This window comes from Serinus canaria, chromosome 2 (assembly GCF_022539315.1).
Source record: "Serinus canaria isolate serCan28SL12 chromosome 2, serCan2020, whole genome shotgun sequence".
Taxonomy (NCBI): domain Eukaryota; kingdom Metazoa; phylum Chordata; class Aves; order Passeriformes; family Fringillidae; genus Serinus; species Serinus canaria.
Window position 1 is genome coordinate 46,082,128 of NC_066315.1, and position 18,960 is coordinate 46,101,087.

Consider the following 18,960-nt stretch of genomic DNA (forward strand, 5'->3'; position numbering starts at 1 on the left):
TTGTGGCAACAAACAGAATTTAAGGAGAAGAATTTTACCATCTCTACATGAATCATCATTATTCAGGCCATATCCAGGCATACAGCCATTTTCAGGACCTCCTCTATTTATGCTATCTATAATTAATCTTCTGCATTGAAAAAAAGAACAAATTTGAGTGACACTGCTTTCACAGCTGCCTGAACATTTTTACTGAGAGCATTTCTTGCACTAGGTGGAAACATTCACTTTTAATTGTAGAAAAAATTATTCTCTTAATATGGAGGTCGTGATAAACAAATTTTTGTACTGCAGTCTGTTTAGGGGAAGAGACTTTACCTGTCATGTGAACAGAGTGCCAAATATATATTTCTTTCAGTAGGCATTTTAGTATGTTGGACGTTGCAGCTATGATACTTTGGGATCTTTATATAGCATGCTGGTCTATTCTACTCCTTTGAACCATACTAAGTGTTTTTCCTGAGGGTCCTTCCACCACCTCAGGTTAATATGAGAGTTAAAGGCATAATTCCAAGTAACATAATTTATCTATGTCATCTTCTCTGGTAAGACTTGAATCAAGAACAAAGGAGTATATCACAAGTCTCTAAGGGATTAACAGTGCAAGTGAGGGCTGATTGGCCTTTGGAGATATTTCAATAGTTCAAGAGTCTCTTTCCATCTGAAATCCTCCTTATGTTTTATGGCAGGCAGAAATCTACAAGAAGTTAGAATTCAGTATGACAGGTGAGAGAAACAAGGATGTTTTTTTTTCTTGTGGCAGCTCTGACTCCATGCTTTATTTGGCCAAGGAGGCTCCTTACAGAGAGGGCTGTTACAGGAAGTGCTGTAGTCCTTCACTTCATCACTTTCGCGATCTCTTGTGTTGGGACTTATGAATATGTTTTACTGCAATGCTTTATTATCTAGAATGGTTTAAGAAATAATTCAAGCTAACATCAGTAGAAAAAAGACAATGTTTTCCTTAAACACTTTCCTTAGTTTCTCTTAAAGTTCTTCTCTTCCTATCCACTACTCTATTTTTATTTCTTTCCCATTGGAGTGATTTTTCTATTCCAGTAGAAAAGCACCCAGCCAGTGTCAGCTGGAATGTGTGTACACTTTGTGCATCAGTTGGGAAAGGTACTTGCATTAGCATTGAGCAATGCAGGGCAATTTTCCTCTTTGCTTGTGTTCAGGGTATTGGCAGTCAGATCCTCTGGCCTAGGATGAATGGCCACAGCTGAAGCCCTGAACTTTGAGCCTTTCTGTAGTTATGCAAGGAGCAGCCACCAGACCTCCAGACTAGTAAATTCAGAGTTCTTTTTGAATGTACACTGGCACATGCTTCGTGCACTGAGTTAGGGAGGTAATGTTAGATTTGCCTTTTACTAGGCATACATTGTTTGGAGAAGTGCTCAAGTTATTTTCAAATGGTTTTTCCATTCGTCAGATCTGACCCCTGAGGTTCTTTTCTCACAGTTGCCCCAGATCTGCTTTACTAAAGGAGCTACACTCAGCAGCAAGTTTTCCAAAATGGGTTTGAACTGGAGAAGTCTGTGTTCCCTATGCAGTGAGAAATTTCAGGGGCAAATTTCAATGATGAAGGAAAAGAAAAACATACAGGACAGGAACTTGTCTTCCTGTGTGTGAGAATGTAGTTTATGTGCATCACTTCACTGTTTACTTTTTTATCATATGAGGAAAGCATTTACCATGTATCAGTAAAGGGCTCTTAGGCTCCTGAGTGTATTGTAAATGCCAGTTTATCTTTTAATTTTATTTCATTGATGGTCCCTTCCGTAGGAGGCTTTTTTAGTGAGGCATTTGATTACCATTGAAGGCAGTTAAAGTTTTATCTGCTGACATCTTCCTAAACTGTAATTTTATGAAGTTCTTTCTGATTTCCAGTTTATCCCACTGCAGTTTTCATTGCCTGATTTCACGTGGTGCTCAGGCCCTGTGATTACATAATGTACATTCTATGAAAATGATTTGGTGCCAGAGGGGAAGCTCAGAGTACAGGAAATCATTAACATGCAAAAAACTTGAGCCCCAAAATAGCTTTAATTTGAAGCTCATTTCAAAGAACTACCACCTGCCTCTCATTTTGTCTTTGCATTAGATCTAAAAATACATTGTGACTTAGAAGTGTAATGTAAATATATTCATATCCTGAATATATTTTTCATAATAAAACTACAAAACGACAGTAGCTAGTCTTGTGCTTAAAAGTAGCACTTTCTGTCTAAGAGACATTTCTCTTGAGATTCAAGCTGCTGAAAGTGTAGAGTACACTAAGTGGTACCATCTGATATGCAGAAAACACTGTGGTTTTTATTTTCACTTTGTAGGCAAGGCCAACTGGCTGCAATAAGCTTTTTTGAAATGGACATTTCTGGTTGAGTGTTTGGAGGACTGCATTTCTCAAAGTGAAATGTAACAACTCCATTCACTAGACACAGATTAAAAACAAATGGCTGAAGGAAATAAGTTGACCTATGAAAAGTGGGAAATAGGAGTTCATACACAATTTAATATTCTTTAATTGTGCTTTACATGTAATAGTTTGGGTAACTGGAGTTTGAAGCACGAGTACAAGCTCGTTAAAATCCAAATTTGAAAATTAGTGAGTAGGAACAACACAATTATGATGAACAAAGTGGTGGGTATATTAATAAGTGCTACTGTGCTTTTAAAAGCCAAAAGAGTGATTGCTGATTCAGTCTCATGCCTCTGTTTCTTTAGACAGTACAGTTCAGTACTACAGTGTGCTTGCAGATCATTACTCTAAAGAATTTGTCATATTATGTCACGTCAAATTCAATTGTGTCACTACTGTGTAAACAGGAGAGATTTTAACAATGGTATTTGTGTGTGATTTTGGTTATGCACACTAAAGATGAATGTTTCCATGTTTCACATGACATGTAGCTTCATATATATTGCAGGAAGTGCTGTAGTGCTTCACTTCATCACTTTCATGATGTTATGGAATTGGTAAGAAGATTGATGTTTATAATATAGAGAAGAACAAAAGCTATTACTGTTTGTTACTTAAGCAGCAGCCTCAACGTTTGTAATGACTTTTACTTTTTTCTGTTATTTGACTTGTAATATGTCTACTAGATTATCACTTTGTATCAATTGTATCTGCTATAGTTTTCATCAGAAGAGTAGAAATTAACAACTTAATTGTATATTTTAGACAAGCTTAAACTCTAAGGATTTTGGTCAGCATTTGTCTAAGACTCGATTTTCTCACTACTATCAGTGTAACCAGGAGTAACTGAAATTTAATTCTATTACGAAATACAGAAGATTTCTGTGGTAGTAAGGGCATTCACTTTGCAATTAATATCTTTTACTTTTGATTTATATCAAACAATGTTTAGAACTTTTCAATGTAATAGCAATTAGGTAAAAATTTAAATATACATAACATTGTTATTTTTTCTGTGACTTAAATTGGTTTTTTTACAGTTTTAATTTTTCTTTCTTTTTTTTTTCTCCTGACTTTATATCTTTCTGTGTAAGAAAAGATGAAAAACAGTCAACCTTAAAATCCCCAAAGTACAAGTGTGTTCTACAAGGGAGTACAAGTGTGTTCTGCCAGGGAGTTCCCCCAAAGTTAGATATTGATAGTTAAAGTTCAGGAAATAGGGCTGTCAGACAGCTGCAGATTTCCTTTGTAGCACGCTACTGATGGAAGGAGAATTCATAGGAGACTTTGGAAGGGGGTTTGAAGATTCTCTATACCCAGACTTACAGGGTTACATTCTTGAGAAAGGTGTAGGATAGAAGTGAAACCGAACAGTTGGCTACTGTAAAGTGGAGAGAGGGTTTACAGTGTGCCTGATGCTGAATGTGATTTTGAGGTAACAAAGGTAGGAGGGCTGTGGTCACACAGACACTGGGTTATGAAGCACTGTTTTCTTTCACGTCAAACAAAAATGCCACTAGTTATTTGTAGTAGCCAGTAACTATACTTCAAAATAACCGTATCTGAGAGAATCTGGTGACAGTCAGTGGGCTAGCACCTTTTACTAGATATCAGTGTTTATATTAGTTTCTAAGGGAAATTTTATAGGTTAATAATTATTTTATACAGCTGGCTCCTTCATACCCTTTCTAGACTGCATCAACAGTGTGATGATAATGTCAGCAGCTGTTGGGAAGTAGAAGCTGGGTATCATTAACATTGATAGCATACCAGTACAAAACTGCTCAATTTTCCCTGCTGGTTCCTGGTCTTTTCTGATCAGGAGCATGTGATAGGACTAAATCCTGTGAAATTTCACAGTTTAGAAGGGGAAGAAATCTACTGTAGATGCCTTGGAGTAGTTCAGAGATAAAAGACAGAATGACTTTGAATGTTTGATTTGAATGATTCTTCTTTTGACGTCATCTAGTCCAATCCTACTTCCTGAGCAGACTTGGCTAGAAGTTGATCAGGATTGTGTTCTATTGTATTTTCTGTATGTTTATGGGAGAAGAGTTTACAACCTTTCTGGAAAATGGACTATAGTGTTTGATGACCTTCACAGTAAAAAACGAAACAACCAAGAAACTCAAAACAAAAAAAACCCAACAAAAACGCCCTCCAACCTATGTTCAGATAGAATTTCATGTGATGCAGTTTGTTACTGTTTACTTTAGTCCTGTAAGCGGATGCCACAAAAAAGTCTGTCTTGCTCGTCTTTTCACTAGAGACTGAAAGATTCAACTTTGCCTCAACCAAATGAGCCATCTGAATTGCACTTTCAAATGTCCTTATCAGATGTTATTAGTAACAGGGTTTAAGAAATGTTATGAATTATATGCAGAATCTGGAACAAAAGGATGGTAGAACTTACTTTTTAGAAAATGGGAAAATCTGAAAAAGAGATGAAGGAAGTGGGAAGAACCCTGCTGCTTTATCTTCCTTCTTACCCACCCCCCGCACCCTGCCCCCGTTTTTACCCTAAGTTAAATTTTTATTGTGTATTTCAATCACAAGGACAAGTAATATGACGTACTTTCTGGCCTTTTACACTGTTTTTAAGAAGTTAAAGGTTCTGTAAAGAATCACAGTGGAGATGAACAATGTTTTGCACTGTATATGCTGCATTTCAGATATTGAATATTTCTTTGACTTTTGTTACCTTTTTGGAACTGTAAGAATGAAGCTTTAGTCTATTTTTGTTTTGCTTCACCTTCCTATGTTAGAAAACTTATTAAAGAATTCTGGATGAAACTTCGTGAGCAGACAATTTATTTGGGTTGTTCATGCATACAGAATCATTCCTTAGACAAAATAGAGTATTTTAATTGAGGTGAATAGACATTTTGAATTACATTTGAATAGACAATACACATTTGAATATTTCATGTAGTGTTTGCAAGGTAAGAGCTTATCTATGAATTCAGGAGATATGCATCTATCAGCTTCACAAAGTGTTAGTCTTAATGGTATAGCTCTCTTTGAATGCCTAAAAAATACTGTTTGAACGAGTTGTTACCCTTGCATATGAAGTGCATAATCAGCTTCTGATCTAAGAAATCTTCCCAATGAGATTTGAATTTAAATTGGTGTACTTGAGGCATGACAAGTCATGTCTTATGTCATGTCTTATGGCTGCTGAATAATGCATGACGCTTGAAGGAATTTACTTCAAGCTGCATTTTTTTCATTTGATATTTTTTAGACTTGCTGGTAATACAAAGTTGGACTTTTTTTTTGTTTTTTCTTTCCTTAAAGACAGACAATGTGAATGTAAAACATGGAACAAATTACCATTTTGTATTATTTTCACAACAATACATATTTGTGGGACTTTCTGTTATGTTGCTTAAGTAGACTTGAAAGAATAGAATTGGTTATTTTAAACTACAGTTGTTATGACTGCTTGTAAGGTATGGAAGCATTTAGGAACCATAATAATTTGGTGTTTTGGGAATATTGAAACTTTTCTTTAAACTGAAATTGTAATAGTTATATCCTTAGGAATTTTGTTTTGAAATAAAGTATCTTGCTGCCTTTTTTTTTTTTTTTTAATGTATTCTGAATATTATTCCCCCCCACAATCTAGTTTGTTTATTTTAGAAAGTAAGCTTTTATTGAGGTTGGAATATTTAGTGTTTTTCTTCATAGTAAACACTGCCATATATGAAAACTAATTTTTGTTAGGATTACTTATGAGTACAATTTTAATTAACTCACGGTTTTAGTATTAAAACCACAAATAACGTTGCTTTGTTTCCTTTGTGTTTCTTTCTGTTGTTTCCCTTAGGTCGAGATTTGATCTGCATACAGTCCATGGATGGGATGCTCATGTTGTTTGAACAAGAAAGTTACGCTTTTGGCCGGTTTTTACCTGGTTTTCTTCTGCCTGGTCCTTTGGCTTACAGCTCTCGCACAGACTCTTTCATTACAGTCTCTTCTTGTCAGCAGGTTGAGAGTTACAAGTAAGTGTTTATGTTCAGTAATTATAGTGTACTTTGGTGGTATCATTTATTAGGAAAACACATTGAAAGTAATCTTGTTTAATTTTTAATGCCTTTACTGGAGTATCCAAAAGCAAGTAGTTGCAGGAAAGATGATATATGTTTCTGAGTGATAACTGTCTCAGTACAGTTATAGAAGAAAGTGTGCTGTGGGTCCTGAGGACTTTATGGTCCTATTTTATTTTTATAAAGGTAGTAAGTCTACTAGTTTATCAAGGCTCAGTTGGTCCCAAGTGCCAAGTTTTTTTCCTTGCTTCAGTTCAGTCTAGTCTTTGCTTTCAGCACTGGAACATGGATGAAACTGTTGTGAGCTGTTTTAGCTTGTGAACATATTAAGTTGATGGGTTCAACATTTAGAAAAATAGAACAATATGGAAAGTGAAGACTGCACAAGGCATTTCCACTTCCTCCAAGCAGAGGGTCTGTGTATTATAAGGCAAACAAGACACAAATCTAATAGAGAATAAGAAAGAGAATGTGAAAGATTTTGATGGACAGGCAAGGGAGCATTTGTGTTTACTGTGGAGGAGCAGCCTGAATCCATGGGGCTCTCTGAGGCAACCATCTTGTTGAGAATTTATCAAATATCCATCTGTTTAGAATCAGATGGATGCTTAAGCAGTGGGACATTGAGGTGGATGTCTGTTGTGAAGCCTTTCTCAAAAAAGATGTTTCCCTGTTGCAGACCCTGGTTCTCACAGAGGACTAGAGTTAGGGTTATAGAATCTCTATCCCTAGCAGTAAATTGGGGTGGGGTGGTGTTTGAAGCAGAGCTACTACCTGTGATGACAAAAATCCACACCCCCTAAAATGGATGAAAAAGTGTCAGAGCTGTCAGTCTGCTCTGTAAGAGCCATAATTGTTCACAGTTCTAACCAGCAGCCAAAGATGAATGATGATGATACTGGAGCCAGTATTTCTTTAACATCTTTATCCTGGATAGAAGGACAATGCATGTCCTGAAATTCAAGGACAGTATAAAAATTTTGGAAGTAGCTAATATAAAAAGGTTAGATAGGGCGGTCATTCAGAAGAATTTCATGAGACTGAAGGAATGGGCAAGTACCTGAAGGATTTTTTTCAGAGGTAATCATACATATTGAAGAAAATAAGAATGCCCCTTTTTATAAATAATGCCATGGGAATCTAATCCAGAGTTAGTTAAACACAGTGCTTTGTCACACTACCCTGTTCTGTCACCTATAGTTCTCAAGCAATATTCTTTTTATTTTGCTGCTTAAGATTAACCAGATTATAGGTATCATGTATTGTTTTCTTAAAACTGGACAAGATAAATGTGTTGCAAGTAAAAGTAATTTAATAGACAATTTGTAATTTTCCTAAGAATTTAGAATTTAAATTCTAATATGATATTAGAATAAAATTATAATATAATCTCTTAATGTTGTCAAGGTATAAAGAAACATTTTTCCCTTTAAACATGTGAGATGTTAATTTTAATTATGTTCAGATTCTTGACCTTTACAAAAGATGTGGCTGCAATTATTCGTCAGTCTGTTACTAAATCATAAGCGTGCCATCCTTACTGTAGGGATATAGCTGTAAAGGAATTTTTCACTTGGTTATTGGTCTTTAGTGTCAAATGTTAAGACACTAATGGAACTAATCTCTAGTGTGTGTCTGAAATATTAGGACATTAGAACAGAGTTAAGTAATCCTTTTAAAGTGAAAGAAACAGATATACTAAGGAGAGAAGAGGCTATTTTTATTGTATTGAATAAAAAATACAACAGTTCTATCTAGTGCCTTTAGCAGAACAAGCTGCCAAACTTCAAATTATCCATGTTCTTATAGCTCTTACAAACCAATGGCTTCATTTGGTCGCAATTTTTACTGTGTTGATCCTGAATTCTTTCAAGATCTAAAAGCAAAATGCCTCTTATAAGCTTGATGTGATAGCTGAATTGAAAAATTATGTTGGATTGAGTCATCTGTGGCTTGAGTTTTTTTTCATTAAAGACTATATGCAGGTAGCTGGTACTTAAGTATCAGTATGTATTGCTGTTTGATGTGAGCTTGAAACCTTATTAGGTCTCTGATTAGTTATTAATATGTTATTGTGCTTTCCAAAACTATCAGTAAAATATAGTGAAAGGAAAATTTTATGAGGTTAGGATCCTTCTGGCTCCTTTCCAACTCAACTTATTGAGTGATTCTGTGAATCTGCAACTTCTCTTGTAAATGTGTTAAACTGAAAAAGGGAAGTAAATTAATTTATACCGAGGACAGTTGAATACATCCTAGTTGTACTAAAAACAGCTCTCTCAGTATTATTATATAGGTCATAGCATTCACCTTAAACAATTAGATTTCTTACTCAAAGTACGTAGTTTACCTTTGTAAGTAAAACTATTTTAGAAACTAAAATCCTTCAGTAGCAAGCAGAGAATTGCAGAATAATTAGGTTTGGAAGGGACCTCTGGAGATCATCTAGTGCAAGCCCCCTGCCAAGACGGGGCCACCTTGAGCAGGTGACACAGGACTATCCAGTTAGGCTGTGACTGTCTCCAGAGAGGGAGACTCCATAACTCTCCAGTCAGCCTCTGCCTCCTCCCTCAATGTGAAGAAGTTTTTTCTCATGTTGAGGTGGGACTTCTTGTGTTTTAATATATGGCTATTACACCTTGTCCTTTTGCTGTGCCACAATACATTCATGAAATATGATGAATATTGTTATCATCATTTTAAATCTCCAACTTTGACAATGAAGAAAAAGATGTGCTGCTATTTTAGATTGAATTGGCACATTCAGAATTGTATTGCTTTAAGTTAGGAGCTGATGGTACTCCACAAAGTTTTGGATCAGTTTAAGTGGGGTCTTATTCTATTGTTTATTTTACTTATGTAGAAACCTTCAGTATTCCACAGATTATCTATGGGCATACACAGGAAATGGGGTAGATCAATGAGTTAGGATACCAGCACAAATTCAGGAAACAGTTAGAGAAGAAACAGTGAGGATGCAGTTTGAACACACAACTTTACATAGTAGTAAAGAGGACAGTTGTGCAGAGCTTTTATGGCAGTTGATGTTGTTTGTTCAAATGTCTTCATTGCCAATTTTTCTTAGCATGGTTTGCTGGCAGTTAAAATAATAAAACTGCCCCAAACCTTTCAACTTCTGCTAAATGTGCCACCTACTGATTTCAGTTTACTGTGGTCTCTTAGATTGGAACCACTTTAGTTCACTTAATGGAGCTGCTTGTAAGTTTCACTATTAGATAGAGCAGTTTGTATTTCTGAATGGTTTAGAAGTTTTTTGAAAGCTTAATAAAAGCAAGAAAAAGTAATATTTTAAATTAGAACTCCTATTCCATCATTTGATAATTTGTTTCTTCTACCTTTGTGATCTGTACTTCTATCTACTAATATTTAGACTGTTGAATTTATTTTAACTCCACTTAAAATCTGAATAGAAATGCTTGTTTTAATTTCTACCTTTACATTTAGCTGCTATCCTACACTAATACTAGTCTTAACATCCTTCCTGACATTAGGCATGTTGCAGTAGGCTTTCTAACCATCCATTTAGGCTGCGATATTACTGTGCATGCATACTCATGATAATTATATTTTATTTTTTATTTAATGTAGAGGTAACTACAAAGATACAGTTTTTAAGAAATATTTTTCAACTCCTTGTAACAGATACCAAGTGCTGGCATTTGCGACAGATGCTGATGAAAGACATGACACAGAACAGCAAAAACTCAGTTCTGGAAAAAGGCTTGTGGTAAAACCCGTTTATTTTACATCCCCTGTATGGACGCTGCACACATATTGAAATGGCTGACGCTAAGTAACAAATGGAAACATTGTCTGCTGACAAAGGACCTGATCCAAGTGCTGCTAAAGGCAATGGAAAGACTCCAGCAGATTTCTATTAAGGTTTCTTTGGTCCTCAGTTGTTTTAGGCTGGGCCTTAAAACTTGCTGTTGTTCTAATGAGAAAAGAAAAACAACTGCGGTGGAAATAACTATTTCCAGGGCAATCTTTGTAATGCAGAACCTACACTGTAGTAAAATAGATAAATAGGTACACCTGAATTAATTTCTCATGTTTTTAAAGGAAGTCTGATTGTGACTTTGTATTGTAGAAAATGAATCTCATTCTCCTCAGGGAATCCTTTAGAGTAAAATTCTCAGTGAAATGTTTCCATAAATAGTACCCTGAGTGCTTTTTGTCAAGAACCTGTGGATTCAAAAGTCTTCTGGAGGTCCATGTCAATAATTTGTTTAATATTTGAGCTGCCTCTTCTTAAGAGGAAGAGAATTTAATGCTTTGTGGTCCTGCAGTAGAGTTGCTTGTCTGCTAAATATATTGCATATATAAAAATTCTAGCGTCATCATATTTCAGGTGCAACAGTAAAGTATTGGGAGAGCATCTTCCTTCCACTAATGGTAGACTTTTTCAAGTACATCTAGGCTGAATCCTACATGTAGAAGTAGGAGAAAGCAATTTATAAATGTAAAACCTGGAGACTTGATCAAATAGATTGCAAATGAAACAATTTTTTAAAATAAAAAACGTGAAGCATGCTTGGAAACAAACGTAATAAGCAAGGTTTTTTCCCTTTAACTTTTAAGATGGCACTTCCAGGTTCATGTATCAGATATGCCAGGATGTTTGCTGACACATTCTATGCTCTTTAAGTAAAATAATTGATGTTGTTCATATGGGAAGAGCTGAACTTGAACTTTGATATATTTTTACTTCAAAATTCTAAATTTCTGTTTAACCAGCTTGGCGAAAGTCAAAGGCATTTTTTGCATATGTGTTTAGTTGAAATTTCTCAGAGGAGCTGAAGAAACAAACCAATGAAATGTGTCAAAAAGCAATAGTATTGTTTAAAGACAGGTGAGGCAGGATTTCTAAGTAGTTGTTTATTACATCAATGTACATAGTTGGAGAAATAAACAAACTATGACATATAACAGCATTCTTCAGATTAAAGGGTGTACATGAGTGACTGCAAACATAAATATTGGCTTACACACCTAAAACATTTGTCTAGTTTTCCATTTACATATATTGGTAGAATCAGTTGTCACCTTTTGCTCTTTATCCTTGTCCTTAATAATCAAGGACATGTATAGAGGCAGATGAAAATGATTCTAAATATCTATTCTTGGATTAATTAGTTAAAGTATAAAGCATTTCCATGTTGAATGTGATGTGTATTTTAAATTCTAAATGTAGTTAACTGAATTGCATAGCCAACAATTCATGACTATTTAAAAAGATGGTGTTTTTGCTGCTTGAGTCACATTAAGGAAAGTTACCAACTGCCCTCAAAATAAGAGGATAATTCTTATCCAGAGAAAGACCTTGATTTTGCTTTTCTATCTATGTTAATGATATATAATTTGATTAGTTCTGAGCCTTCTCAAAGCTTTGTCTTTAACATGCAGTTGTCATTTGATTTCTGGTGCATGCTTTTTCTTTTGAAGGTGGATTGGGTTTTAAACATCGGAGAGCAAGCACTGGATATATGCATTGTCTCATTTAATCAGGGAGTTTCTTCTGTTTTTGTGCTTGGTGAGAGAAACTTCTTTTGCTTAAAGGATAATGGGCAAATACGATTCATGAAGAAGCTTGATTACAGTCCGAGTTGCTTCATTCCTTACTGTTCAGGTTTGTATAAGGAAAATTTAACTTTAGCTTGGTCACTTTTCCTTTAATTTTTTTTTTTTTTTTAACCACTGAATAAATATAATTTTCTGAATGAGTAGGTTGGGGCATTGTGCAGCCTGGTCTAGTAGAAGTGTCCCTGCCCATGGCATTTAGGTTAGATATTAGGAAGAAATTCTTGAGGGTGTTGTGACACTGGAAGAGGTTGCCCGAATGCTGGCAGTGTTGAAAGCCAGGCTGGATAAGGCCTTGAGTGACCTGCTCTAATGGGAGGTGTCCCTGCCCATGTTAGTGGGAGCTGGGACTAGATGATCTTTAAGGTCTGTTCTAACCCAAGACATTTTATGTTTCTGTGAGTCTATGATCTGTAGAATCATAGAATTTGAAGCTCTCTTTTTGAACAAGGCAGGTTTATTTTCAAATGTTACTTTTTGTGAAGTGCCATAATTTTTGAATTATAAATTTTCTTTCCACCAAATGAAGATACTTGTCTGGTGCCCAGGCTATCAAAGCAACAAACACAGAAGAATTACAGTCTTTGGAAAAGTAAACTAGTGTTTGATGATCTTTTGATTTGTGACCTTCTGATATTTACAGATTCTTAAAAATATCAAAGTTTATTGTTATTACATTGGTGGAAATGACTTGGTTAGATACATGCTTCGAATTATAGACTATTAATACCTATTCTCTTTTAATGTTTCAAAAACTATCTGATAAATTTTTGACAGTATGTCTCCTTTTGAACTTGAAAGATAATTTTAATATAAAGAAATTTGATCTTAGCAATCTTCACATTTTATACTTTCTGTTTTGAATTATACGATAAATAAACCCTATAAATGCATGCACATTTAATTGGTATTCACAAGTTAAAAAATTAGTGAATAGTGTAAGTAGCAGATATTTAATTGATGTGTATTTTGCCATACCTATCCTGGCATGTCAACATGGCCAATATGAGTCTTTGTCATGTTTTAAATTACCAAACATGGCTGGCCATAGCCTTAGAAAGTTGTGGCATGTATCATGAAATATGCTATTAAAATTGGTATCCATAATTAATCACATATGTCCTTGGTTGTGTCAATGTAACTTTCCTAGCTTTCGATGCTTTATAATAAATGAATTTATAACAACTAATGGTTTAAAAATAAAACATAACTATAAAGAAAAGTACTGTCTTTTGGAAAATCTTTCATCCTAAAATTGTTTTTTTATCTTTGAACAGTGCGAGAAGGAACAATAAACACTTTAATTGCAAACCACAATAAAATATTGAACGTTTATCAAGATATTACATTGAAATGGGCCACTCAACTTCCCTGCATTCCTGTATCAGTAAAAGTAGCGAATTTTCAGTAAGTAGCTTGTTAAAGTTTACTTTTTCCTTAGATTAATCTCTGGTTGTGTAATCTGCGTCTAGATGCTAACAAATAGTTCTGAGGTATGTAACAAATAAGGTAACTTTTAAATTCTAAGTTTTTTTCCTTTGTTTCATAAAATGTTAATTTCATTAATGAGTGCATATCCTGGGGTAACTTTATGATGCTTGTATGTATGCTAGAACAAGACTAGAATTGCTCTATTGTGCTTTAGATTTTCTGGTTTTTTTGAGTGAAGTTTGAACCTGGAGTCTCGTAGCTCCAGCCCAGTAGCTTCTTTTTGAAAAGAATGAAATGTGTGGTTGTGCAATCTGGCAAGGTCCTTTCCTGAGACAGGAAAATAGGGAAACTCACTGAAAATCTGTTCTTCATTAAGCATTTAACAGCATATGCATTCCAGAGACGATTTGTTAGAACAGATTATTAAAATCCAGTGTTAAATTATGGAAATAAAAGAATGTTTAAATTGCCGAGGGCTGCACTGCACCAGACCAAAACTTTTTCTAAAAGAAGCATGAGACAGATCAGGGAAAAACTGGTGGGGTGGGGGATTGGGCAAAGAGAAGGTAGAACATGTTTATAACTTGTGCTGTGACTGTAACTGAAATAAGCCAACCACAGAAAGGTTCAGCCAGTGTTTTTATACAATCCAATTTATGCCTTTACTGTGTGCTCCCGGAGCTGGGCTGGGTGCTGGTTGCCCAGTGCCTATGACCATAGGGGATGCAGTAGGAGTGTCCTTGTCACATAGTTCTGATGCTCAGCAGGCTGGTGGCTGCTGGGTCAACATACACTGGATTGCTAAACATTTGATCATAAGTCAAGCATTTTACCTTCAAACAAATGGAAATAGAACATCTGACTAACTAGCTTTACTAAGTAGAATAACCTGAGGGATGTTTGTGTTTTGTTTGTTACTAATAGATACAAAAATAAAAGAAATTATTCATAATTTATTTTTTAGGAGAGAGTTGGGCTGGCTTCCATCCAACAAACAGGTCTTAGCAAGTGAAAAATAATGAACAGTCTCAGTGGGCCACTTAGTATAACCCAGAAGTTAATTATGCAGGATACGACAGTACAGCTTTTGAAATATGGAAAAAAATATTTGAATTAAAAAAAAAAAAATTAAAAAAACGTTGATGTTTACAATAGTAGATTGCACTAGCATTTGTATATACAATTACTTGTTTGGGAACCCATTATATTGAACCATCTTTTTCAATAATTTGTCCAAAGTGTTTGTGCAGCTTCTGCCTGTTCCCTGTGAACTTCAACACTCAGCAGTTTGATATTAGGGAGAAATCTGAGAGCCTAAAATCTGTCCCAGCTCAATTTGCTAGTTGGAATTCCCACAGACCTATGAATGCCAGGGTTTGATTAGGGGTTGTGCTCTGTAGCAGGTAGAGGCAGCAATGCAGTGATGCAAACCTCTTTATACAGGTACTGATGAACGAAGGAACATCTGTGTGCCTACTCCCAATGGCCTGAAAGGCAGGGAGAGGTGCAGGGCTGTGTGTTTCTAAGCTAGGCTTTTACCTGTCTATTGGAAAATATGCAGTCTGCTTTTACTTCCTTCTGGCATTAAAAAAAAAGAGCTAAAAGCTGTAGTAAAGCCTATAGAGACAGTAATTTGGCTTAAATAGGGCATATGTGTTTGTTTTGGTGGGTTTTTTTAGTATTTTGAAACGGAATTCTTTGTGAGTCAATGTGATAATGATTTTCTTGTACTCAAGAGAGGCCTCAGTCTTAGTTGGGGCCTGAGCACAGCACTACTGTAACATAAATAATATTAAGGACTTTAATAAGCATAAAGTTGTTAATCCTACACTGCTGAAAGACTGAAGTGCCTTAAATACAATGTATGCCAGTTAATTACTTTCTTCACTTTTATTGCGATAATACTTACAAAGTAAGTGGAGCACTCTGAAACAGTTGTCTCTACAGTTCATACATGTTCATTTGTATTTTCCCCTTGGCATAATGTCTGATAGTTCTAATGTGTGACTCTAGCTTGCTGGATAAGAAAAACACTATTAGAAGCTATTTTATGTAAACCCCTTGGGGCAGGAGTAGTGATTGCCTTACAAAAGCAGCTTGTGATTCCAGTGTATGCCCCTTATTATTTATGAATTGATTTTTCCTCTTAAATAACGTGTAATACAGTACTTCTCTATTGCAATACCAGTATATAGAAAAAGATAATAATATACTACAACATTTGAGATTTAATTCCAGGATAAACGACTCGATTTCCATCCCATTCTCAGAAACATGGAAGAAAAAATTGGAATCAAGGAGAAGTGGTTTCTTAGAATATTTCTGGTGTTTCTGCACTCTAAAAGTTATGTGTTTTTAAGCTGTTAAATTACGCTTTTTTGCCTTCTTTTAAAACCTGAATGCTCTCTGTCAGGATGTTGAAAATTTGCTTCAAAATCTTGTGATCAGAAACTTGAACTGCAGGCAAAATTTTGAGTGCTTATCTTATTCTGGGGTTTCCCTGAATAGCTCTGTGACTAGTCACTGAACTGGAAATTCAGTTCTTGTAGTTGTTATAGAAGGTTGTCCCTTATTTTGTTGGATGTTTGTATTCTGGTTCTGCTAGTGTATATTAGTTACTGTTTCTGACATATTTTTAATGTCAAGGGGGCTCCTACATACTTCACACTGCCTGGATTGCTTCAGAAGTATAACCACTTAAATTGACAATCTCAATTAATTTGAACTGCTTAGGTCTTTTTCTCAGCACAAATTTATCTTCAAGCATGATAAGCCTGCTTGAACAGTTATATTTTTGTGTGCCCTGGGTTGTTATCCTTCAAGTTGAGGCTGTGCAAACACATTCTCACTGAAGCTGAAACTCTTGAAGAAAATGGTTTAGGTGTTCTGCCTGAGTTGATTAAAAACCCCCAAACATCCCCCCACCAAATCCACAAACAGCCCCTCCCAAACCTTTCTAGGGTGGTTTGAAGAGAAACTTGTCCATATGCTGCAGCTGAAACAGCTGAAATCTACAAAATTTGCACGAAGGAATGATAAGAATTCCTACTCTGCTCAAAATTTCAGTGTTGAAATAGCAGTTGTAAACAGCAGTATTAGCTTGGTATCCATCATAATTATGTAAGTATCTTCATAGAATTGACTTGAAAGTCTGTTCCCTTTTTTCCCGTGCTTGAGTTTCCATTTTTCTGTTTCATGAGAGACCTCTTTTCTAAGACCTACTTTGTACCTCCACATCTCCTTTGCAAAGGAAATTTCATAAGCAGTATCTCTTACACTTACAGATTATAAATGCTATAATTTTGTCACTGATTGAAGCTTCTTGAGATGTGTTAAGATTTCTCTCTCTGTCTCTTTCTCTTCTTACTTTTTATCACAAGTCGTATTTGTTTTCTGTATCTGAATTATTGTCTCCATGTGCTTAACCATAAAAGGTCCTTGGAGTAGACTATAATACCTAGACAACTACTTTTCTATTTATTTGACACTTGGCAGAGCTGTTTCACAGAGTGAATCTTTTAATGGCTGATTAATTGCACTGAGTATTAATTACTCTGTCCTTGTTGGCCTGAAACTAGAACATAATGTTAAGGTGCATTTGGTCTGAGGCAAAATAGCTCATGTTGCCAGCCTCTGGGATATTTCTGTCACAAACATTTGAAGTGCCAGTGTGAATTTAAACACATAAATAGAGAATTACATATACACTTATTAAGAGTTTGGATGTAGTCTTGGGAAAGGGGTTTCTGTTTTGATTACTAACAAGTTATGAACCTGTGTTTTGCCATAGGAATGCATGAAGCCTTTAAACTGGGGACTATTTTTTTCTTCTGAACATTTTTAAAGTTCTCTACTCTCCACTTTATTTCTTGCTTTTGTTTGTATATAGTCTTCAAGTTATATCTGATAAGCCTGTGAATCCCAAAAGGTAGCCTGACTTTTTTTCTTTCAAAATGAAATAGACTGCAAACTTGCTCAAATACCTCTTTTCTTCAAATCAGTGTTTCACGATGCCCCTGATTTTGGTTATTTGTGCTTTTGACTGTCCACCAAGAAATTAAGTCTGGTGGTATCCATTTGGCAAAAAAATGTTGATTTCATGTGGAATTTATCAGCAGGCACAGTTCAAACTGGAAGCCAACCTCAGAGTTTAGTGGATGTGTTGTGGGAAAGATATTTCTTCCATCTTTGTTCTGCTGGGGACTCTTAGTACTTTAGGCACCAGTTTATCACCAAACATAATGGTTGAATGAAGGATATTTTCCCCTTCAGCCACATTAGAATTTGGTTAGTAATATCCAAAAGAAAAAATTTAGAGCCACTGTAGTGAGGCAGAGATTTGTGAGTTTGTGTTTAGGATAAGTCACCTGTTCTGAATATGGCAAATTGTGATTTAATTTCCCACATTTGTGACCCATTATATCAAAACTTTTGGCTTTTATATAGAGTTAGTTGTGCACACTGTTGTCCTGTGCAGGGCCAGGAGTTGGACTCAGTGATCCTTGTGGGTCCCTTCCAACTCAGCCTATTCTGTGATTCTCTAGTACTTGTCTGTAGTAGTTGGATGCTTTGCATATGTAATGCCTCTTGTTTTTAGGAGCTACATCTGGGAATTAGAATACAGTAGCCAATTTTATATTGTGATCATTTTTATCTGCCTCTGTATCTGTGAGCAAGACTGTTCTTTGTGGCAGAAAGATTCCTGGAAAGAATAAACCCCATAATGATGCATGTGCCATGTAAAATGTGAGGTTGCTTTTATTACGTGGGGTTGGCAGGTATGGACAAGTTGATGAAAGTAGCTAGAATATTTGCTTTCACTTTCATTTATTTGACAGATAAATATCATTTTACTTGGTAGTGGAACAGCGTGTTTTCTGAAGAGGAAATAAAAAGAAGTCTGGAAAAGTTTTTTTTTCTGCCAAAGTAATTTATTACCTGCAAAGAGTTAGAATTTCTGAGTTTCTTAAAATATTAGATTTCCAGCACTCAACCTTTTAGCTTGAGTTAAGCTAGTAAATAGATTTTCATTATTTGAGATGGGGAAAAAAATAGATTTTCTTTTCTAAACAAAAGTAACTGTTGAAAAGTCAGGAAATAAAGTAGTCATCCTGACCATTTTTATATGGTCAGGATGACAAGCACAAGGTTACTTAGCAAGCTTTATCAGCACTTCAGCTCTTTATGAACTTCAAGTCTGCCTAGGTTTATTTGGAACAGTGATCACTTAAATATATCATAGGGTCTCACAGAATCACCATTGGTTCTGTTTTGCTCAGTTTGCAATCAAGAAGTGATTTCTGTCTGCAAATTGCTAGTACTGCAAGTGTGATCACTGCAGTCTTGACTGTTGGGGTAATACCTGGACTCCTAACATTGGTACACGAACCATGAGCCCATTATGACTGTGTCAGATAGTAATATATTAATCAGCCATCTCTTAAAACCAGCTACCCA

The 18,960-nt window shown here is 35.5% G+C and overlaps 1 protein-coding gene across 2 annotated transcripts in view; it reads left to right on the forward strand.

Moving 5' to 3' along the window:
* Positions 1-18,960, forward strand: part of BBS9 (Bardet-Biedl syndrome 9) — a 287,596-nt gene that overhangs the window by 24,500 nt on the left and 244,136 nt on the right. For both annotated transcript variants that reach the window (XM_009095997.4, XM_050971505.1), the window contains exons 6-9: positions 6,252-6,426; positions 10,135-10,219; positions 11,938-12,121; positions 13,350-13,479. In XM_009095997.4, the coding sequence (XP_009094245.1) occupies positions 6,252-6,426; positions 10,135-10,219; positions 11,938-12,121; positions 13,350-13,479 (574 nt within the window). The remainder of the gene's footprint in view (positions 1-6,251; positions 6,427-10,134; positions 10,220-11,937; positions 12,122-13,349; positions 13,480-18,960) is intronic.